The sequence below is a fragment of the Anser cygnoides genome, chromosome 3 (assembly GCF_040182565.1).
Source record: "Anser cygnoides isolate HZ-2024a breed goose chromosome 3, Taihu_goose_T2T_genome, whole genome shotgun sequence".
NCBI lineage: Eukaryota > Metazoa > Chordata > Aves > Anseriformes > Anatidae > Anser > Anser cygnoides.
In genome coordinates, this window is record NC_089875.1 from 121,073,579 (window position 1) to 121,097,089 (window position 23,511).

The following is a 23,511-nucleotide window of genomic DNA, read 5'->3' on the forward strand; positions in this document are numbered from 1 at the left end:
TGTCCAACCCCCTGCTCGGTGCAAAGCAACCCCCAGGAAACAGCCGGGGTGGCGCAAGGAAGGTGGGCAGCCGTCCCTGACCGAACTCCTCGCGGCCGTTTCGGCCCCAGCCCTCCTCACCTGGACTGCGGGATTTGTAAACAGGATTTGTTCTCCTTGTAAGGAACGGGCTGCGCGCGTCCCAGTTCGGGTGACAAACCCAGCTTTTCTAGTCTCTCTTTAAATAGATAGGAACAGGCAATCTCAGCTTCTGTACATCCATCTAAAAATAACTGGCTGAATAGTATCTAGATAACTGGTTTTAAAATCCATCTTTTCCTACATAAATTGTAAACAAGTAGAAAATTTAAATAGTATTTTGTAAAAAAGCAAGGACAATACAAGTTATACAAAAATCACTCTTCCCTGCCTCTTGCCTCCCCCCGCCCTCCACCCCCACCCCAACAACTGAGCCTAAGCAGCTCCGGGAGGAGCCGGTGATCCTCGGCACAGTTTCATTTCCTTCTGCAAAGCGCTCATTCCTTTGTCGCATTTCCAGTGTTAACCACTTAAAACTGCCTGCTGTGTGTCCTTTATACAGTGTTTAATACGGGGCCCTCCCCCTGGGCTCGATGAGAACACGGATCAGTTTGTTATCTGGCCAGGGACCAAAGAGCTGCGTGGAGGAATCCCTTCAGCATTCAAGAGCTTCCTTACGCCCACCAGGAACGCTCTCGCCGTGGCCCTGTCAGGGAGATTTCAAGGGTGACACCTACTGACACGCAGACGCATCGGAGGGAGGGGAAGGTTTTTCTTTAAACAAAGAATAAGGAATTCAGCAATGGTGTATGCTGGGTAAATAGTTATCAAATAAATAATTACCTACAGGTAGGCTCAAACGAGGCAACCAGCTTTTTACTCGGTAATTCAAGACTCGCTGAACACTCTAGCTCTGACGCAACTACAACAACTCTGGCTTCAAATCGGAGAAGCCCGTTTCGGCTTCCTGATGCAAAGATCAGCACCCGCTGAGGGGCACGGTACCACTGAGCGTTATCGCGCCGCCGAGGAACGGACTGCGAGCTGTACAGCCCCGGCGAGCCCTCCTTCCCCAGAAAAGCCGATCAAGCGCTGGTCCCGTCCTCTTCGATGACGCGGTTCATGCTGGTGCCGTGCGTGATGTGTGTCATTGGGTTGCTGCTGAGGTCCCTGATGCTGCTGTGACGCGACTGCTCGTTCAGCCGGTGGGAACTGCTGTGCCTGGAATGATCAGTCAGTCGTGACATGCTGCCGTGAGGTAGTCTTTCTTCTACGCCTCTGTAGCTGCAGGGAGTGTACCTGATTTGGAAAAACAGAGGACAATTGTTAGCAGCACTGCAGGCACGAGAGAATGTAAATAAATCTCGGTGCGTGCGCACGCACACGAACCCTCGGCTTTTATGAAGAAAGGTTTCCCTGCTCCATCGCTTAGCTCATACAGCCTCAGGCAAGTTGTTCCAGCTCCTCGTGCAGCTCGGTTCTTGCCACAGCGCTGTGCGGAGTATTGATAATTAGGTGAGTAAATACTTGATGATAAATGGTGTTATAACGCTTCGCTACTCGAGTTAGAGTGGGTAACTCTTAGTACTGTTTATTTCAGCAGGGCTATGACTATTCGCAGAAACCGAAGCCATTTACACGCAGCCAAACACAAAAGTGCCAAACTGACGGTGGGACAGCTCTGTTTTCCCATGCACTTGGTGCAGCACAGATCGCTGAACACAGGCTGCACAATTCACTGGCACTGACACAGACTCCGAAAACGCCACGGTGATCTATCTGTTAACCTAGACGCTAAAAAGGAGAGGAGATGCGATCGGAGACCGTAAACACCAGCAGAACGTCCAGTTCTAGCAACACGGTGGCCAACCTCCCGGCTCGCAGGGGCTCGCCCAACTTTCCACAAGACTTTAAAGAGAAAGAAACGCACCGGCCATCACGCGAGCGGTGCAGGCTGCCGTGGTAGCTGCTCACTTTGCTGTGGACGCTGCCCGCTTTGCTCCTTTGGTCGTCCATCATCGCCAGCTGGGTGGAGGAGGCGTGGGTGGAGGTGCCCTGGGTGGAAGTGCCTCGGGACTTGCGGATGATGGGGGTATTTGGGTCTCTCAGAAGAGACTGAGCAAAATCCGGCTCTTGCAGCACTTGACGACTCTCATTTACAACTCTGTACGAGACGTGCAATTTGAATAGTTAATGTTAATTGCTGCAATAAGAGGCATGAAAATGATCACAGCAACAGCACTAGAAGCATTTTACAAGCAGAACAAGTCAAATCTTACAGCTTGGCAAGTCAGACCGCTTATTTACATTATAATGGCTCTATTTACCTAATTTCGAAGCGCCCCTGCACTTGGCTATTTCACTGAAGTTCATGTTCTTGTCTCCTTCATACTCCCTGTATCTGATCCTCCAGCCTAGACACGCAGAGTAATTGCGGGGTGTTTGCTTATGGCCTTAGCCCGCACGTAACTGTCACAAGAATCTCCTCGGGACAGCGCTGACGCTCAGCACGCTCCGATTCCCCGGGGACCTGCCTCTCAAGGAACAGGAGGAGCGGCTTCCTCCCTCGGGTGAGCATTTTACATCTGGACTGAAACCAGCAGCGGGAAGAGAACACCAGCTGGAATACAAGCTATGTAGCACGACATATATAACAAGGCAGGAGCAACTGGCTGGCAGCCCGTGGCTCAGCGGTTACAGTCCCACAGCCCTCGGCTGTGAAATCCCCTGCTGCGAAGGGGTGGCGGAGGGACACGTGCTCGGCTGCTCTACCACGGCGTGGTGGAAGGAGGTGCTACCACACCTGCAGTCCTCTTTTTTTTATGGGGATGTTTCTTCCTCTCATCCCGCGTTCTCTATATTACTCTTTCACGTCCAGTTTCCTCCATCTGCCCCGCTTCTCCTCCTCATTTTCTTGCAGGTCCAAGGTAAGACCGCGCTCTAAAACAGCCTCCTCTGCCTTTGCTAACTCTATTCCTGTCCTCTGTCCACCAAACGAGTATGTCACCTCCACGTAAACCTCACCTAAATGTATGTACACGTCTTAAAATCCTATTAAATTGTTGTTAAACCCGTGCATATCTTACTGGGTTATCTTCTGAATAAATACAACTCTGCTCCAACTCTACAGGAGGTATTTTTCCTTTAACCTCAGCGCAAGGCCAGTTCTGCTACGGATGGACAAGTCAAAGTCACGGAGCAGATCCTGCACCACTTGAAGGCTTGCTCTGCGTGTGGATCTCGTTTGAAACAGCTGCTTACAAGACAATATTTACCATTACGAGAATAGCTATTCACAGCTATTACGTAACCAAATGGATTGTCCCTAAATTTATGCCATACCTCAGTCTACGTTAATTTCAGCCTTCAGGAAGCTATAACACATTCTCACTGTAATTTTATCAAACTGCTTTGGCACTAACATCTAATGCACACGGGAAGATTAAAAGCAGAGACAATTACTTTTAACTGCAACCATGGTGAAAATAACTTAGGTTTACTTTCAATTTAAAGGTCTGATTCAGTTGGCCAGATAGGTACCTTCACAAATGAAAACTTTCAATTGCACCCCTCAGCATAAGGCAGAGCAGCTGTAACATTTAACCAAAACCTAACTCTCATTAAAAAATACTTTGAAAACAGAGAGAACAATGTAAATTGGTTTCTGGGACTAAAAAATAATCATGGCAAAACGTGTGACAGTTCTTCAGGTTTTTTTTGGAGCTGTTTCTTGTCCTGTCCTTCCTTGCTCCGCTGTAAATAACGACAGATTTCCAAGAAAGCTGACCCTATCTGCTCCTGTCCTTGCCTCCATAAAAGATTGATCAAAATACTACGTCAGGACAATGAGGGAAGAGGAGTTTATTTGCCCATTCTCAGCTGGTTTATCTATTAGATATCAATACTCACTCTTTTTTCCTGCGTCCGTGGAAGAAGCTAGCCCACTCAAAACAGGTCTTTTTGCTTCCAACCCAGAAGACAGAGGGTATCCCAACTACCAAAGCCATGAGATATTTCATGAGAAAGAGAATCAGATCTGGACGACTCATCTGAGTGACCTACAGAGAGAAAAGGAGAGAAAAGAACATTACACAGACCATCATAGTTCGCTACTGCGTTTATTAACTCATTTAAAATAACTGTCTCTGCCTTGAGCCAAAGTAAACATCAACAGGGTTCCTTTGTTTCGTGGCCCTAGAGAGCATGACTGAACGTGATGTACAGCCCACTGTGGAGTGAAACAAAAGACTCAGCTGCTGGGAGGTCTTGGCCTTTATTTGTACTTCTGGTCTTTTGTCTGCGCCCTGAATAACTTGTGAAATATTTTCTAGTCTACAAGATATAAAGACTCGTTTCTTTGACAGAATTAACCTATATAAAACCAGGTGCTACGTATGCTGTTGGGAAAGAGTCCCACTGAAAGGCTTCATGGGATGTTCAACACTGGCCCTTTATTCCTCACCGTTCAACGGAGGGTTTTACCCTCGCCTTCCCCCCCTTGGGAACTCGAGGCATCAGCAAAGTACTCCTGCACGATTCCTACTGACCCGGCAAACCTCCGGCCTCTCCCCTTTATTTGACGGCACCAACTGAACCTGAAAAAGCTCATGATGAAGATTTTTGCAAATAGCCATCTAAAAAATGAGTTGTTTGGAAAAGGGAAAGAAAAAATCCAAAGACGTTCTTTCTAGGAAGGCTGTAAGTCGTTTTAATCCAAACAGGCATCGAGGCACTCTTTTGAGTCAACAACCCAACCCCAAAATGACTTCAAGGACAAATTTTGAAGACCTAAAGTGCATGCCTGAAACACACCACGGTCTTCTTAAAAGAAGGCTGTAGAAGGAACTAACGGCTTATTTTGGTGTAATTTAGCCCTTTGTAAGCCTCTGCGGGACACTTACTTACACTTTCCCCATGGAAGGTCCTCTAGAGCTCAAACGCCTGCTGGCTGTTGAGTGATTTGGGGCCTAGCAGGAGGTTCCCTGCTTTTTGCCACATCTGAGGGAGTGCTGACCAGAAAACCTAGACGAGGCTTCAGCCAAAAGTCTCAGCACAGGCAGCAGCCAGGCAGGGCAACACGACTGCCCGCAGCGAGCAGGAGCCTGAAGAAATGGGTGGCAGCGCAAGGTTCCCACTAGAATGGTTTTACGATGCGTAACGTTGGCTGGGAAAGATGTTTAATGAGTGGAAATTCAACTGCTCTTCACATAAATTCTTCTGATCGCAACAGAAACGCAGAAGGCACATAAGAGGATAAGTAAGGTACCCAGATGGCTCAAGGGTTAGTATGGCAGGAAGGTCTGGGGCTGTTTAATAGTGGGGAGACACTCACAAAATCAGGTTTCTTTGCAGCAAGAGGTACCTGAAGCAACAGCTTTGAGACTGATGCTGACACAGATGATAGAAATGAGCGATTTGGGTAGGTTCTGGCCTGCTTGAAATGGAAAACAATTCCAAACAAGCTGTTCCAAGCCAGAACATCACTCCTTAAGGTACGAGTGAGACTGAAATACTTCGTGTGCTTCTGGAAACTCAGTTCGAGTTCATCTTTCTTGAAAGCCAAGGAGATACATGGATAGGTCAGCAGGATATCAGGGGACAGGCAGTCTGTCTTGCAACAACGTTGAGCCTATGAAGGCTCAAAGGTGAGAGAAAAATTATTGCTGCAGAGCATGAAACAACGAAATGGAAAGCAGTAGGAAATAAATACAGCTGCATTAACCTCGGAGAAATGCTAGCTGTACAGGAGCAGGATTTTGGAATGGCTTCTGAGCAGGAACTGTGGGGCCTGGCTTCTTTTTAGGGTGAGTGTTAGTAGTTAACAAAAGATGTTGGGGTTAATGGCGACAGCCAGAGCTTCCCCCTGATCCTATGAGCCTATATTTGATGTAGAAACACATCTACAAGCTCCTAAAACGATACCATCACCTTTTTTTTTTCCCCCTCAAACTGAAAGTCTGAACTTATTAGATAGTCGCTGTGTCAGGATGGTTTACCAGAAGCAGACTGGAGCGTGATGGGTTTCCAACCACAAGAGCACCTCACTGCTCAGCCAGCAAAATGGGCCAGCAAAAATACAGCAACAGTTGCTCTAACGCATTGTGTTACTACGCATTTTTGACTAACATCACCATTGTAGATGAGAATTTAAGTGCCTTACCCAAAATCACACAGCACAACCGTGGCAGAACAGAACACGACCAGAATTCAGGACCATCAATAGTGGTCTTCAGAAACTAGATGCCAATCTTTCGTAATGGGTGCAAAATTTAATTTAGAAGCATCACGAGCATTATTATACGGTATTTCACCAAGCTCATCTTTGCGTTAAGTGGGATCAAGGCCCTCCCCACGTCAATTCCTTCCTCAGCACTATATTATCCATCAATTTATGCCCCAGGAAAAATGCTGAAGTTGTAGATCTTTGGCCAACCTACAGACCTTTCTGTGCTTGTGTCCATTTAACCGTGCAAAACGAGTTTTCTAGGTGGTTTTGTAGTCGTTCTGTGAGGTTTCACCCAAGAAAAAGATATTAACAATTACCCAATATAAAACTACCCACCAAAATTAAGCTCTCAAAAATTAACCTTATTATCTCGTTTCATAATGTGCAAATGTGGCATTAAGTGGAATAAATGGTGCAATCCATCACTTCTTAATCTAGGTAATGCTCAGGTAAATTTTTTTATTTACATATAATGCTTGTCTGCTGGGCCAAGCCATCCCCAGCGTAAATACCTGCCTGCCTGAGGTGAATTTAATTGTAATTCTTGCATTAAGAATAAAATTGCAGTTCTAGCACTAAAACTCAGAGTTGCTCAGTGCTCTGAAAGGGCATTTGTATTTCTTGATGGAGTCTGACTGCATTGTGCCAGAGCCATCAGGCGCTGTGATGTGCGGTACTGCTCATACTGAAGATAGCACAAGCCCCTACTTCACTAAGTAAAATATATTATTCCCACAAAAATATTGTATTAAATCAATTGATGTCAAAACTTCTGGCCTGGTATATTTGTGCTGGGTGTTACAAATAATTCCAGGCAAAAACAGAAATAAAGAAATACAACAAATACCTTCAGGTGCAGGGAAGCACATCCTGCTCTCTGGCAAAACACGTTATTAAACATCACTGCGCACGTTTCTCGACCATGAGCTTCTTTGCACCAAGCCAGCAATTCACGTAGGGGCACATATTACACTCAGAAATCATTAGAACTGAAGTGACTGCACCTGCTTTAAACAACCTCTACCTGCGGATTATGAGACATTTACAGCTATTAACATCGGAAAAACCAAAGCTGAAAGTACTACTACAGGAATATAAAACTGTAAGTATCAGGTGCTTAAACCCAAAGCCTCCGAGCGCCTTTCCAAGAAGTCCTGATGTCATTCCAAGCCCCAAACACTGCCGTTTTCTTTCATTAAACGCAGAACAGGTTGCACGGCTTTGAACAGCAGAGAAACTGCACTGATCTCCCTCGTGTTCACCCGCTGAAACCCAGGGGATCCCCACTTTTGCTATGCTGCATGGCTATCTGGGAAGAGTCAAAAATACAATTTACAATGCAGATATTACCAACTTTGACACGGTTACATATATTCCTGATACATGGAATTATAATTTCACCTGGAACATCCAAACTTCACCCACTCCTTTAGTCAAACGCAAAACATTCTCCAAAAGCATCTGCTAACTTGCTCTGCTTTACTGCCCAACCACAGCACTGAGAGTTGTAGAAATAAGGGTATTTATTTATAGTAAATCCCAGCCGACGGCGAGTATAATGCTGAGACTGTTTCAGCAGCACTTATAATTTAAAATCGTTTTTCATATGTGCTCAGCTTCCAAAGCTCAGCTTGCCTCTTGCAATCCGCACGACTGCTGAGAGCATCCAAGTCCCTGGGACCACGGAGCCAAGGCACCAGCGGCAGCAATTCCAGCACCACCAAACGTCTCGCCCTCCCTTACAAGCCATACAACTTCTACGTGTGCGAAGACGACAGTGAAAACTGGGCAAGATCCTCAGTTTCTCTTTATCTTCTTGGAGAAAAACGATGAAGGGCATATATAATATATCGTGCAGTCCTAGGGGCTGCAGACGACGACCCTTCCCTGTCTGCAGAGATGATAACGTTCTCCTTTTCTCCAGTTCACCTTTCTGTTAGTTCACCTTGGGCAATTCTCTGAAGAAATCCTTTGGCAAATTTGAGGCTAGAGAGAAGTCACCCAAATTTGGGGTGAAATGAAGAAAATTAACTGAGACACCCAGGTCTATGGTGCCTATACGGCACTTAATGAACTTTCAATCTGCATTTCAAAAAAAAAACAGGATATAAGCAAATGTCTTTGAGCTTAAATACACGCGCACTTCTTTAAGCACTACTTGGGTTTATATGCCTCCTTAGGAGTGAGGAAATTAGGAAACATATAAAGAAAGTGTATATATTTGTTGTTCTTTCTTCTAGAAGTATTTCAACTTAAGAATGGAAAAGGGTTGAAAGTTTGAAAGTACCAACGCTGGAGTCTAGTGGAATATATAGTTTGGGAATTGAGAAATGGCAAGAATAAGAAGTTTTTCTTTTAAAATTGTATTCTCAGAGAAAATCTCTCTCTAGTAAGAGGTTGTGAATGAAAATGTGGGAGTCCTTTTATGAGAACAACTATGAGATGGGCGAAAACTACACCACTGATACTGTTTGCTACAAACATCAAACTTCATTCCAAAAACATCCCTGAAAGCTAAACTATTGGTGTAATTAAACAGAGAGAAAGAAACTGAAACACAGCTTTGAGAATTAAAATGTGAACATACAGCTTATTCGAAACTTCCCTGGCGAAACTTGATTTTACCCTCCCAAACACCCAGCTGGACGTCCACGATGTTTAAAGGTACTCCTTCAAAAACAATTGCTGCATAGTTATTCTGAACTCGTACACAAAATATTTCCCAAATAAAGACACCTAGAGTTACCCTCTGGATATCTACGCTGACCAGCCCAGCAAAGGCAGCCTGTCGCCGTTCGGCTCTGCTTTGTTAAGTACATGCTATGTACTTACTGCAGCTGTAAGCATCAAGAAGAGATTTAAGAATATTTTAGTAAGGTGAGTTGAAGGTGTCCTTTGTTACATTTTTGGGTTACAAGATGCTGATGTACTGCAGTCATTTCCGTATGGTAACATGCTACTTCCCTCCACCCTTCAGGCAGAGACGGGGAACATCCTCACACCCTTCCCCAGTGGAAGGGGATTTAGTTATTCAGCTTCTGAAGCAGGTATCTAAGGGGGTACTTGCTCACAAAATACCCTTTGCAACTGCAGCACCATCCAGCTCACCTTAGCTGCCTAATTTTAGGAGCTCAGTGTCAACCACAGATTACGCATTACACTCATTTCCCTCAAAATCAGATCTGCACAAGCATCAACTTCAACTCTCAGCCTTGTTCTGTAAGCAATCCAAGTTGCGAAAAGCTAATAAAAGGTTCCACCGTGCATCTAAAAATAGAGGGCGACTATTTGAGCTACAAACACTGCTCCGTGTAGCAGCTCTCAAATACTACTTTTTTTGGCACAGACGGAGAAGCATGAATCACTTCAGAAAAGCGATCCCTTCAATATTTACAGATTGAGCTCCGCTGCAGATGCAGCCAAAGAGGAAGAAACCTCAAAGTGATACTACTGGATAGGCCTACAACATGTTATCAGCAGAAACAACTGAAGGTCTACCAAGTGATTTTAATTCAGTCGTTTCTTCGGTTTCCCACTTGGCACTGTTGCTGGCCGCTTGGCATTGTAGGCAGCGTTGATCGCTTTTGAGCTGAGCTCTCCTCTTCACCACGTTCAGGAGGCCTCCAGAACACCTTGTTGTGGTTCAGCTGGCTCAAATCTAGAGACACAGCTCTCCTCTGGACCTTACGGAGCTGTGCTAATACCCTTCTTTCTAGGTTAGGGCCTGCCCTGCAGGCACGCTCGACATTGGGAGCCGCCTTCCCTTGGGATATCACAGCAGTGGCAGCCAGTGGCCATGGCTTTTGAGATGAGAACCTCTCCAAGAGGACAGATGACTCTGGTGGTGCTGCTCCATCCTCCCTCGAACCTGATCGCCCTCCTGCATTCACAGGAGGGGCTCACGCACTCCAGCAAGGCAACTCGGTGTTTGGCAGAGCCAGCAAGATTCGGCTGGCGTCGTCCTTCAGTGGCAGCCTGCACACGGAGCCTGCAGCCGCTGCACAGGCACGATGACAAAATCTCAACAAGCTTCACGTGGGTTCCCGTGTGAACGCGGGATTGTAGGGATCTAAGCTGAACCTGCCTTGCTGTGCAGCTCTAGGTCTCCAAAGGCTTTCAGCTAACAGGAAAAAAAACCAGGCGGTGAGATGCAGATGCAAGAGGGGTTGCTGTGTTGAGACACGTCCCGCAAGCAGCACGGGTACCGCTGTTTCGCCCAGCGAAGAGCAGCCAACGAGTTCTGCCAGGTACGGAGATCGCCCAGGCGATAGCGAGGCTCCGTGACCCGCTCCCGCGGCGAGCCGGCGCGCTGCCCTCGGTGCGCACGAGACCTCGGTGTCAACGCTTTGTTTCCCCGCCGAAGCTCCCAGTAGCAGGTGTTCGGAAAGGAGGTTAAAAACATCAATTTCAGCATTCCTCCGGGGAAAAACAATGCCGCTTTGTAGGCGCACTGTTCGTTTAAGATGCTTATATAACTAATTTCTGAATATTTTCCCCTCCTGCCCCTGAACGATCAATCACGGTTGCTTTTTAGTGGCAGAGCCCAGTGGCCTCTTCCCACTGCAATGTATGAAATCACAAATTAATGAGCTTGCTGCACATGTGAAGTGAAAGCACAAACCCAACACCTGTCCCCCTCCTTTGGGGCACGGTTCCACAATAAGACCAATCATTCGATATTTCCCTAAGGATAAAAAGCAATGAAATTCAAATTAACCCGTCCTTTTGTTGAGAATAGGAGAAGTGGGGGGAAAGACCAAAGGGAACGTGATCCAGCAGTCTCGCTTTCATAACCATTTCCATCACTGTCATTGCTTTGAAATTCAGAATATTACACTGACGCTGCTCATTTCCCAGCAAAATGCAGCGGCATTTTTCTCTGCAAACTAAAACTATTTTCCCAGTTTATTAAAATCTTGCAACTCTCCTGTTTTACCCAACAAGCAAACGAGGATCCATGCAACCATTCTGGCTGCAAGGCAACACAAGCAGGAGAATTGAGAAACTAAAAGCAACTGTAAAACAGTAATGGCTAAGCTGATTTATCCCTCGTTTAAGAGCTACTGAGGAAGCCAGCACATCCTTCAGCAGCTTCAGAATGGTGCAAGTCGGGGTGAAGCAGTCACACCAGGATCAGGAGACATCCCCGCATCCGAAAGAAACAAAAGGAAACTTTTCCGGCTCTAAATACCAAAAGCCACATGGCTCAGATGGCATCTAGACTATTCCGAGCAGAATAAACATGAACATTCAGGGCCTGGAGTGCCGAATTTCCGAGGTCGCTGCTATCACATGAGAAAACTGCTGCCCCTTGTTTCTTGCTCCCAACCGTGCTTTCCTCAGCTGCAGAGGCATGAAAGCGCCATCCATCTACTTTGCCCACTGGCTCACAATAAAACAATTAAACGGTTAGAACAATTACGAAAAAGCATTACAAACTCTTCTCCAGAATTACTTAATAACTACCGAGTGGCTGTACAACCAGAGTGGAAATGAAAGCAAAGCGATCAGCCTGTGCAGGAGTGGGGCCAGTAACAGCTCGGAAACCTCACGCAAGCTAAAAGTAAATAAATAAATAAGGCACTGTAATAAAAGCTGCAAAATTACCATCGTAATGGGCTATCGGCTGTTCTGGAGGGAATTTATTCACCACAGAAGTTAGGTGTTAGCTCGGGCACTGCAGATCCATATCAGCGTGCTGAACTCGTCTAAAACACTTTTTTTTTTTTCAGGAATTCAATCTAAGTGCCCCAAAAATGCATCCTTATGAAGACTGTCTCTACTGTACAGCTAAAATGCAATGCATTTTAGAAGGATTTCACTTGAATGCAGGAGGCTACAACCTCGGCGAAGATCTTGCTGCTGTCTTACAACAACCTCAGGAAACGCTGGTTCTGCGGCTCCAGGAAACAGCTTCTGGGAGAGCACCCCGTCCATCTGGGGAAAGCTGAATCTCAGCAACGCTATCAGGAACGTCTTGTCGTTTGTGGCTTTATCTTGAAGCGGAAGACAGCATTCAATCACAGCAACTAATTTTTTAAGTGCTAGCTATGGTTCGTAATTAGAGAGATTGCCCAAGCACCTGCCTTCTGCTTTTTACCCTCGCGAGGAACTGCTATCACAAGTTTCTTAGCACTAAAGGCAGGCATTAAGCGTCAGAAAAGTAAGGCTACTTGAGTGTACCACCATGAGAGAATTGTCCCTTCTCTCCTTCTCCTGTGGTTGGATGAGCTGAAGTTGGACATGCTCTGCAGAGAGAAGAACAATCGAACAATTCCCCACCCGGCACAATTCATTATTCATTTTATTCCTCTTGCCACTGGAATAAAAGAATCATGTCGCAGTTCCTGGGCGTGTTCCTCACGCTGGGTCATTTCAGACCCTTTCCCGAGCACCCTGGGAGCTGTAGCTGATGTAACACCTCCAAGGAACCCTTTTTTTTTCCCCCTTGCAGACCTGTGGCTAAGGCAGGGATTAAAATGACAAGGTATCCCTTCGAGTCGAGGCACGACTCACCCAAAGGTGTCTAACGCATAGGATGAAACAAATATCTTTTTCTTAAATCTCGGTGTTCACCAAAAAGCGATGTGAAGACAGAGGTTGTGGTTGGCATGGGCTAAAACGGGGCAACGCATTTTGAGCTGAAACAATGATTTACCAGCAAATGCTGGTTTACTGGCACCCACCACACTCTGCTCCGTACAGCTTGAAGATTAAGGCAAGATGAAGGAGATGCCTACCCAAATTACTGGGAAACCTCTCAGATCGGGGATACCGAGGGCTCACTGCGGTGGTTTGTCTGCATTTGGCAAATTTGTCCCGTGGCCAGAGAGGCTGGAAGCTCACCGTTGCCATTCAGAAAAACAAACAGCATTCTCACTTCAGATATTAGCACTTAATTTAGAATTAAACAGTGAGTCAGGAAAACAGAACAAACCAGAAACCTAATGAACCAGAAAACCTGATTTCTGTCAACACAGCTGCTGACAAGATATTTGGATTCAAATCTTTGGCATTATAGACTCTTTCTTAAACTTATTCAATTCTTGCAAGACAAAATTCAGCAACCTTAACTACAGCCAAGCTTGGAACCCATCCCCACTCCCAAATCCCCCTGCCTGAGCAGAGACACTTGGCATTAAGACGGGCTGAAAGGAAGATCCTTGGTCAGGCCAAGCCCTGAGCTCCAGCAGGCAGCAGTGACACACGAGCCATTCTGTAACCCACCTCCATCCTGAAGTTGTGAGCTCCTCCCCGCCTCCAATTTCTCACCTAATTCTCTCCTTTCCAATTAAATTTAATTCACAACCACGGTATCACCCTGCCAGCACTGCCATTTGACCTCAGTAGCTCTTTTCGTTGTCCATCTGGGTTTCTAAAACCCTAACTGCATCCCTTCTTTTGCACGGCTACGTACACTCTTGCACCCTCCTCCTCCAAAACAAGCTCTAACAGAGCCGTCTTTCTGGCACCCTTTCATTACTTTTCATTTATTTTCTTGTTTTCTTTTTACAGCCTTTTTGGAGCCAACACAATGCAGTCAGCCACATAATGCCGTGCCGGAAGAAACTCGCTGCACACGAGGCGCGATTTGTTCCAATGCTGGTGCTGAGTGAGTAATTGCTGCGCTGTGAAATTGCTGCAGATGAAACCAGAAGCAACAGATTAGTGTAATTTTGCAAAGATACAAACACTAGCCAAACCACAGCTTCAAGCACAAGCACAGAAGTTTGGGGGAGCAGAAACAAATAGTTTTTTTAGCGCACGTGGTTTTATAAAATATTTCCCTTTTTCTCCACAGCCAGAAACTCTGCGTGTGTTAGTCTGGAGGTCTTTTCCAAATTATAGTGTGAATGGAATATTAACGATCATTTACATGAGCAGGGCGCTTGGCACGACAGACCCGCAGCTCCTTCCAGCCTCAGCTACTCTCAGGTGCAACACAAAGAGCTCATAATGCCCTATTTCACAGAATCATTAAGGTTGGAAAAGCCCTCCAAGCTCATCTGGTCCAACCATCGCCCTACCACCAATGTCACCCACTAACCATGTCCCCAAGCACCACGTCCAACCTCTCCTTCTACACAAACCTCCTCTTAGTTCTCTCCCAAAATAGCTGCTTCAGGATTAGAGACGCAAGCCTTTCAGATATCCAAGTTGAGCCGTTAAACACATACAATAACGCATTTTTAGAGAGACAAATCCCGAATTTCAACCAGGAGCCGCAGCACAGTCTGCTCAGAGCCCTGCCACTGGTTTCGGGAGCGTTCTGCTCCTGGCAGATGACGCACGTCCTAAGTTTTGATATTGCTTATCAGTCTGGGCACTTTCCAGTTTGGGGTTCGTACTTCAACTCTCTTATGGTGAAAACGTTGTGAAATGGCCCTGGCCTTGGCATTTTTAGAACACAGTAATTTTAACATAACTCAACGTTAAAGATAATATATACTAATTTCATGACTTAATATATACCAATTTCATAAATTAATATATACTAAATTCATAAATTTCATATTAATAAGGAAATAATACATAAACAAGTAAAAATCCGTATTACTAAGAATATAAAACATGAATGGCAAATGTGAATAAAACGTTTTTTTTAGGAAACCCAAATATAGTCTTATTTATATAAGAAGATTATACAAAAAAAGTATTCTTATGTTCTTCAATTGTATTTTGAAGCCGCAGCTGATTCTTGAGCAGGCTCAGCTGGTGTGGAAAGCAAGCCTTCAGAGATGTTGGGAAGAGATACTGGGTACCATACCCTCTGGCTGCATTTACTTTTCTGGGAATCAGAGCGATTCAGAGAAGCAGTAATTGGAGAAGGATGATGCTGGGGAGCACCGTTTGTTCACATGAATAATTTAAAACTCAAACTTGAAACGTGCGAGTGCCTTTTTCCTTTTCTCTGCATTTTCACGCTATTTAGCCCCGCCACGGCTAAGCCAAGTGGGTGTGTCACAAGATCAAGGCACAGAGAGAGCATGGCAAGAAATCTGGACAAATCCTATAGGTGAACTTAATTTACATACCTAATTGCATTCCACCATGAAAATAGATCTGTTGTTTTTAAGTACAGTCCTAGTAAGATTTCAGGCTTAGAAAAAAAATGGAGAGAATAAATATTTTTCTATTTTCTATTAAATATCTTTCTACTTACAGGTAGTATTCTGAACTGGATTACACCAAACCATTGAGCAAACCTCTCAACAACCCTGACGGTGGAACTGAGCTGGCTGCGCACGTAATCCCGTGGCACTATGGAGTTGGTGGCTGGAGTTACATCTTCCGGAAAAGCTGAAGCTTTCAGAAGAAAAACTATTGTTAGTGGCACAACCGTCAGAGCTGCTAGCCCTGGGACCAACGATATTGCAATGTGAGCACCTTCGAGGACTGAAGTTTTAGAAATTCTTTGAAAACAAATAATGAGATGATGGAAACCCAAATGGGGACAGGACTAAGCGCACAGAGGTGCACAATCTCGTGCCTCTGGGCTGGCAGGATGAGCCCTGCAGTAGTGAAGGGATGCTACAGAGAGCGCAACAAAAGCCACCTGACTGAAACTCACTTAGATTCGCTGAGATTTTGGCAAAATGTACAGTCAACGCCAAACTAAAGATCTGTCTGCAAGCTTGTCTACAGCTATTTCAACAGCACTGTCCAAGATCTCAGCGCGACTCCAAAACCCAGTGATGGGAGTCATAATCATCACTGAACGCATCATTCTTTAGAATTTTCAACACAAATTATATGCGATTTCCTTTAATTTTTTAGCTAAATCTTTGTTGAGGTGGCTAATGCATGTACTGCAACATTAAATTCTGTTACCAACGACTGGTGCCTCAAAACCAGAGAAAACAGAGCTCCTGACTTCATGGCTTTGCTGCCTTATTAATAGCTGTGAAAACCATCAGTGGAAAAAGAACGCTCTCCTAATAATCAGAATTAAAAGCTGCTATAGACATATAACATGTTTATTATAAAGAAATTTGAGTGAAATTGAAAACTCAAAAGCAGCAAGATCTGACCTCCTTGGGCAAGCAGCCTTCAGCAAAATAGTGAATAAAAACAAAATCTACAAAAAAAAAAGAAAAGGTGACCTTGAGGAGTCAAGCAGGGACATGGCCAGCTCAGCCAGTCTGAAGATAATGGCTGAGAAGTCAACACTTCTTTGTCTCTAATTCAGCCAACCCAATTAAAAAAAAAAAAAAGAAATGACTCACGTGAATGAAATGATTGCTTTCACTCAGTATGTTAATTGACTGGAAATCATATGCATGCCAAGGTGAGATAAGAGAATACACTGCATCCTTTGCAGGATTTATCAGTCCTCTATGTGCAAGGAGCGAGCACTGGTTTACTAAGCCTAAAAATAAAGCTAAGAAATTAGCTGGAATATATTCTTTTTCCTAGGTCTGTAAAACAGGAGAAATTAACTGACTCACTCCTAGAAAACGATGTAATCCTGTGATTACTATTCTTTTGCTGAGCTGACATTACTTTTGTTTTTGAAAGAAGTTGAGTTCGTAATTCGGATTTGCTCAGTCTCTTCTGAGTAAACAGCAATATGGAAAATATGTTTTTACCTCGCTTTTTTTTTTTTTTGGAGGACAGAATAATTACATTCAACAAGCAAGAAGCAACTCCTTAGGGCAGATTTAAGCAAATCCATTACCTCTTCTAAGAGGAATTCTAAACAATAACTAATGAAAAAAGAGGGAGGAGGAGAAGTCTAGGTTTATAGACATCTCCAAATATATTCTCTTTATGCCTGTGCCACACACAAATGGTGCTAAGACATTTCTCAACAAAGCCTCTTTTCTTTATCCAGCTCAGAGCACTCCCCCGCATGTTTCTGAAGACCCACTGTAACGCAGATGGTAAAACAGCTGAGACGTTTTGTATTTAAAAAGATCACGGTAAAACCCCCGATTAGGGAAGAAAATTGCAAAACCCAGAAAATGCAGCGTATTGCTGCAAAGAAAAATGGGGAAACTCCATCCCAACGCAATTTGCACCCCAAAAAGCAGGCTCTGCGTCTCAACAATTACTTCTTGTCACTGTTTTTGGCAAGATGTTTGCAAGCCCCATCTTTTCTTCTCTTTGGTCCGCGTGTGCAATTGTTCTAAAGCATTTGTGCATGAAAATAAAGCCTGTGTCAACAGGGGTTACACTTCACTCGCAGGGCAGCCATGGGAAAAGACAGGCTGCTACAAGAGCATTTCTTAAGTGCATGCGAGTCAACTTTGCCATTGCAAAATTTTAAATCCTTTCTGTAAATTCAAATTCCTATCAAGATTTTTTTGGGGGAAGAAAAAAAAAAAGATTATTCTGCGCGTATAAAAACCAAATACAAGTACAGGCTGCAAAACCTGACCGGAAAGTTCAGCAGCACATCTCTGGGTCTCTTTTGCTGCTGTGCAATTTCTTTCAAAGACAGCACCACGAGCTGCAAGGCTGAGCGGAGGGAAGGAACTGCAAAGCAGATGACTAAACGCTCCCATACATACACCTGGCTCGCAGCCTACCAGTACTTTACCACCGGGGTCGCTTCACAGTTGGCACCCGTTCATAAGAAAGCTTCCCCGTGTTGAAAGGGTTCTGCAAGAAGCTATGCGCAGTCTCCGGTTTCAGTAACGTTCCTGCGGTGTTTGTTCAGGGCACCAGGCGGAAAGGAAAGGAAGGACGAGCCCACGCCAAGAGGGAATTAAGCTCACTTGGAAGCGTTTCCCCCACCCCCGTTACGCGGGCAACCTTTACAGAAGGATGCAAAACAAGCAGATAAAGCCATTTCTAATTGCCAGTGATCCAAGAGGCTGAAATGGAGAGATACTTATCTGAAGTGTTAATGTCCACACGTCTAAAATGACCTCGAAAATTTACAGTAAAAAAAAATAAAATTGATTAGATCAAAACATTTTTGAAAATGGGAAAAGGAGTCAACAAATCCTTGAACCTAAAAGCATCAGAAGCTGGGATTAATGCTAATATTAAAATCAATTTCTCTGATATTAACTGTCAATGCATTAAAATAATCTGTAACGTGGTTCAACTTAAACATTAACAGAAATATATTAGCAAGCTTTGTTTTCCTTTGTGCCTGTACTAGATACATATAACTGCCACTGACAGACAAGAGGCACTATTAAGAAAACATTCCTTCCTTTTAAGCTGCTGGTATCTTAGGTAACCACAATTAATCCTCTCTTTTCTCTCTGACACCAGCAATGAACACAAGTGAGTGGGTGAGAACTCCCATGGTCGGGAGCAGCCCATTTGACATCGCTGCATGGCGAGACTGGAGCCTTGTCTCTGAGTGCAACAGATAAAGCAGAGAGGAAAAAAGAGCCCGGACTGACCGTCTGTTTCTGTTGCTGATAGAAATGACATTCAGCATTACATCTTCTTAAAGCATCGCTCTTACTAGTTAACTCCCTAAAAAAAAATCAAGGAGGTTTTAATTTTTTAAAGCTAAGACCACAAGGAAAATAGAAAAGGCTTGTAGAGATAGGCACAGTAACCAGGGAAAGGGAGGGACACACACAAAAAAAGCAAAATCCCAACCTCTCCTCTCCCTGCCCCCAAAAATAGCCCTAGAATTTTCCAGCAAAACTCCTAACATAAATATATTTAAATAAGAGCAAATGTGACCTCTTCAACCAAGCAATAAATTAAGGCAGGGTACAATTCATCTGAATATCCAACGAATCACTCCAAAAGTGCCCATTCCTCTGCCTCAGGTAGAAAAGGAAGCGAGGATGACTGGCTCAGATGGAGACATCTGAAATTAGATACATGGGGATCAATGACAGGTCCCCATTATTTTTCTTCTGAAATTCCACTGCTTTATATGAGGCCAAGCCCAAAAGCTAACGAAACAGATGACAAAGCGGGGCAGACGTTGTGCACGTGCCCAGTGCTGTTCACAGGTTAAGTCTGTCGGAAACCGACTCCACAGCTGGATATCTGCATTTCAGAGCCTTCCATCTCTACATGCTCTCTTGTCACTACTTTTCCTTCTGGTTCCGGGCTTAGGAATCTACCCAGAATATACTGCAACAATGACTGGACATTCAGCACCCAGCACAGAACCGAGCTCCTAATGAAAAATAAAAAAAAGAAAGTGAGTTTACAACACAAAACTGAACTTATCCTGCTATCAGGTCTTCCCCGTCTACAGTAAATCCTACGTGCTACCCACATCTCCTTCCAATCTTCTAAACTTCTAAATACCACCGACAAGATAAGCAGGCAGCACGACGTTTACTCTTAGTTAGCATTAAGGTGTTTCACCCCAACGAAACTTTTTGCCCCCATGGGTGGGCAAGTTATGCATATCACGTCACAAGCAAAGATAATTCCTGTTCCATTTCTCAAGGACTCGCAGTAGGGTAGCGAATGTCTTTGAAATATCTTCTTTCTTTCTTCTCTGTAATATCTAAATGAGACGTCTTTCCCACCAGCGCAGTGCCTAGCCCAGCCCTGAGGCATTTGCGAAAGCTCCGGAGAGTCTGTTTACACTCGGATTGAACAGAAACGTACCTTAACTCAAGACCTTCTTTATTTTGCTTGAAACCTGATTTTGCGGATCAGTCCAATTAACCTTTTCAGGCCTAAACTACCTTAGGCAGTTCAATTATGCGAGTAATAAAAGAGGTAAAAGCTTTTAACATCCATTAACTGCCACTCCAAGAGAGCCAGGCCGTATCGACCACGTGAACTCCTACTTTTCATAGGAGGAATGTACATTACAACCATCCTTGGAGACAGCCTTACGTCGCTATTTCACTTTTTTTTTGTAGCCAAATTTATCTCAGTTTAGAGACGTATTTCCATGGATTGGGGCAGGTCGTTGTGTCCCAGTTTGATCGCCTTTGTCATTGCCCAGAGGAACAAACCTCTGCCGGTCTCCTTGTACAGAACAAAACGCTGCTGTGCCTGGAGATCAAGCGTATGTAACGGTGCCTGTATGCACCTCAGCCTTTTTTAATCCTTTTACCTTATCTCAGATATATCTGAGAACAGATTTCTGATGCAAAGGTGAACTTCCAGCTTTTATATCAACAGGAATTCAGACCCCGACTGGGCACAGTCTTGGGTTGACCCTGCCTGAGCAGCAGGGTTGGAAGAGGTGACGTTCAGAGCCTCTTCAACCCAATGGATTCTGCAATTCTGCGAAGGGACTGGCCAAAATCACATCCCAGCCCAGCACCTGAATTTGGTACTGAGACACAGCACACTCCATCAGCACATGAAGTGGAAATTGCAATGTAACAAAAGAAAGAAAAACCAACAGCTAACCTTTGGGTCAGGATTCAGATGAAAAAGCCAAGGCAACAGCTACAACCTGCTAAGAATGGTCAAAATTATCAAAGACAAGATGATGAAAAATAGTCACGTTGGACATTTTCTTAGTGATAACAAAGGCTTAAAGCTTGACTCTGCGTTGCATTAGGAGCACGCAGAACCTCACCTCGAGCCCAACGTTACGGAAATCCAGCGCTCGACTCTGGGGCTGAATGACGGCATCGGCAGAACCACCTCTGTTACAAAGAGAAGCAGCAGGAACAGCAGAAAAGCACGTAATCGCAGCAAAACAGATGACTAGACGGGATTATTTCGTTACTGGGTTGTGTCATGCTTCCGTGCTTTTTTCCCTGATTTCTGCACGTTATCTCAATACCAAATTGTACTGTACACTCACGAAAAAAATAATATATGAGAGATCAGGTCAGAATTTTAAGGCACACAGCCCAGCTACAATGCTGCGTGTTTATGATGGGGGTACTAGGTTCTATAGCTAGTGAAAATTAATTTTATTTTACGTTCTACAAACTCTTATTCCACAAAAACAGAAATCCATTTTTTGAGGCCAAGCGTGAATTTCTTTTTTAAGGCACTGCGTGAAAAGTGGGATATCAACAAAAAAGTCAGCTTTCACTTGAATATTACTGTGCTGAAAGTAGATTACAAAGGCACTGCCTCCCCCTCAAGAAAATGTAAGTACTGACCTTGGTGAGATTGGAAGGGGACGGGCTACGACATTTTTAGGCTGCTGTGAGCAGGTAATTCACAGAGGAGTAACACTGACTGCAACCAGAGCACATCACTGCAATTACTCTGAATAGTCCTAGCATCAGAAGCCATACAAATGAATATTTCTGGTAACTACTTACTCAATTTGCCGTTATTCATACTGAAAGATGGATGATCTAACACAGAAACCTTGATATTTTAAACTCATTTAAGGAATTTGCCCAGGCTGACACAAAACTCGGCTCCCTGAGTTCTTCGCTCTCCCAAACCTGTTTAAGTCGTTAGACATAAAAACGGTGCATATACCCTGCAGTGGGCAAAGTGCAACTAAATTTCTTAATCCTTAGATACACTGAATGTACTGTAAATAAACCCAACCCCTCAATGTACTAGTTGGCTTTTCCTTGCTAAAGGAGACTCGAGGAAACAATATTCGCTCTGCTCGATTTCTGATGGGTCATCTTGGAGCTCACCTGAGCCTCACAGGCCAGGTACGAGAGGGACAACAGCTGCCTTTTTTTTTTTACCTGCACTTGCTGCCCAGGCTGCAGATTCAAGCTCCTACCTGACCTGCAAATGCTAGAGAAATGTGAGGACTGGGGTGTGCTCATGGGGAGAGAGCTGCTGCTTGCTTTTACAAACCCTCCGCATCCTTCCTTGTCTTCCCCAGCACCTTGGAGGGGCACGGCAGGGTAACACCAGCTCCCGTTTGCCCTGCACCTCTTCCTCCAAGAGAGGGAATATCGATTTCCTGTCTTTGTGGGGAAAAAAATAAAGATTTATTTATATGGGCGAGCTTTACACTGGTCAGATTAACGGAAACAGCAGGAATGGCACGAATCTAATCCTGTAAGGCTAGACAGAAGAACAAAACATTTCACAGGGCAGATGCCTCCCACATCCGACACCGTGATACGTGGCCAGGTCAACCCAGGAAGCATCCAGGCTGCCAGAAATCAAGGTCAAAGCATAAAACTATCTTTTCGCTTCCTCCATTTTGGGGAATATTTAGTTCCAGGTGTTGGAAAACGTGTGCCAATGCAAGCAGCGGATTCCAACTACCACAACTCCATCTAAGCCATGCACATAAAACATACGCCCACTGTGAAATCAACTGCTACTCTCAATTTAGGGTTTTTTTTCTTCTTCTAATATGGAAGAAGCTGATATTCTAATGTCAGGACCCAAAATTCAAATATTTAAAATTAAATACCATCAAGGCTTAAAAAAAATATGGTGTTATTTTGCAAGCAAGTGATACTCTCTAGGAAGCTTTAAATTTTCCCCTCATTTAGTAATTTATTTTACTTGCACGAACTAAGCATAAAATGATTTTTCCCCACTGCTTTGGAAATTTGTTTTAATTATAAGTCTGGGTAGTGTAATTGGGGAAGCATGTTTAGCTCACAAAAAAAAATTGGATGGGTTAGAAGAAAAATCCTTCTAACACTCCCTCAGCTCTACAGGTCCTTCAACCCAATTTGACGTGAATGAAACCGTTATTGTTCTTTTGACTCCTGCTGAGCCATTATGTTAACGGTTTTCTAGAGACTTGGGTAGCATTTTACTACATGTTTTCATTATTCCACCAGCCAGGATTTTGGTCCTCAGACAGCAGAGGTTTCAATGTTTAAAATACTCTTTGTTCTACGTTCTGAGAAAGCAATATGCATTTTAGACTGGTATATGGGTGGGTATTTGGAATTAACTGAGAAAACTCTGTCCCTCTCTTTCCCTCTTTTTAGACATCAATCAATTTAACATATTAAGAACTGCAGCAATGAAGAGTCAATCAAGCAAATGAAACTGAACACACCCACTGACAGATATTTCCTGCCATAAAAATGCTCACACATTGGATGGAAGAGTCACACCCTAATAAAATTTAACAGAGAAAACAATAAAAAGGGTTAAAAGGTAATAAAAGGATTATTATCAAGCTACATAAACTAAGCCAAACCTTTAAGTGATATTTTATTGCATTAAAATGCGAGCTTTGATGACCCAGCTGGTGTTTTAACTGCTTTAGAGCAAAAATACTAATTTTTTTTTTTAAATGCTTGTGCAGCTATGTAATAAATGGTTGCCATACAATCCTCTTGAAATTAAGTTATTTTCTGCATCTTATTTGACAGCATTTAAGAAATACCATTCCAAAACCAATTCGCTACTTTGGCTCAAAAAAGGCAAGCAGGATTCAAGGAATTGATACTTACACAAATACTTTC

The 23,511-nt window shown here is 44.1% G+C and overlaps 1 protein-coding gene across 6 annotated transcripts in view; it reads right to left on the reverse strand.

The window, feature by feature from the left end:
- Window positions 1-868: 868 nt before the first annotated feature.
- FZD3 (frizzled class receptor 3) overlaps window positions 869-23,511 on the reverse strand; it is a 56,417-nt gene continuing 33,774 nt past the window's right edge. For 4 of the 6 annotated variants that reach the window (XM_066995124.1, XM_066995123.1, XM_013184523.3 and 1 more), the window contains 3 exons: window positions 3,928-4,076; window positions 1,949-2,182; window positions 869-1,317 (listed from right to left, as the gene is read on the reverse strand). In XM_066995124.1, coding sequence (XP_066851225.1) covers window positions 1,104-1,317; window positions 1,949-2,182; window positions 3,928-4,076 — 597 coding nt within the window. In that variant the 3' untranslated portion in view covers window positions 869-1,103. Of the gene's footprint in view, window positions 1,318-1,948; window positions 2,183-3,927; window positions 4,077-17,624; window positions 17,642-17,775; window positions 18,040-23,511 lie in introns of those variants that run through there. The other 2 variants (XM_066995125.1, XM_066995126.1) reach the window with 2 other exon arrangements.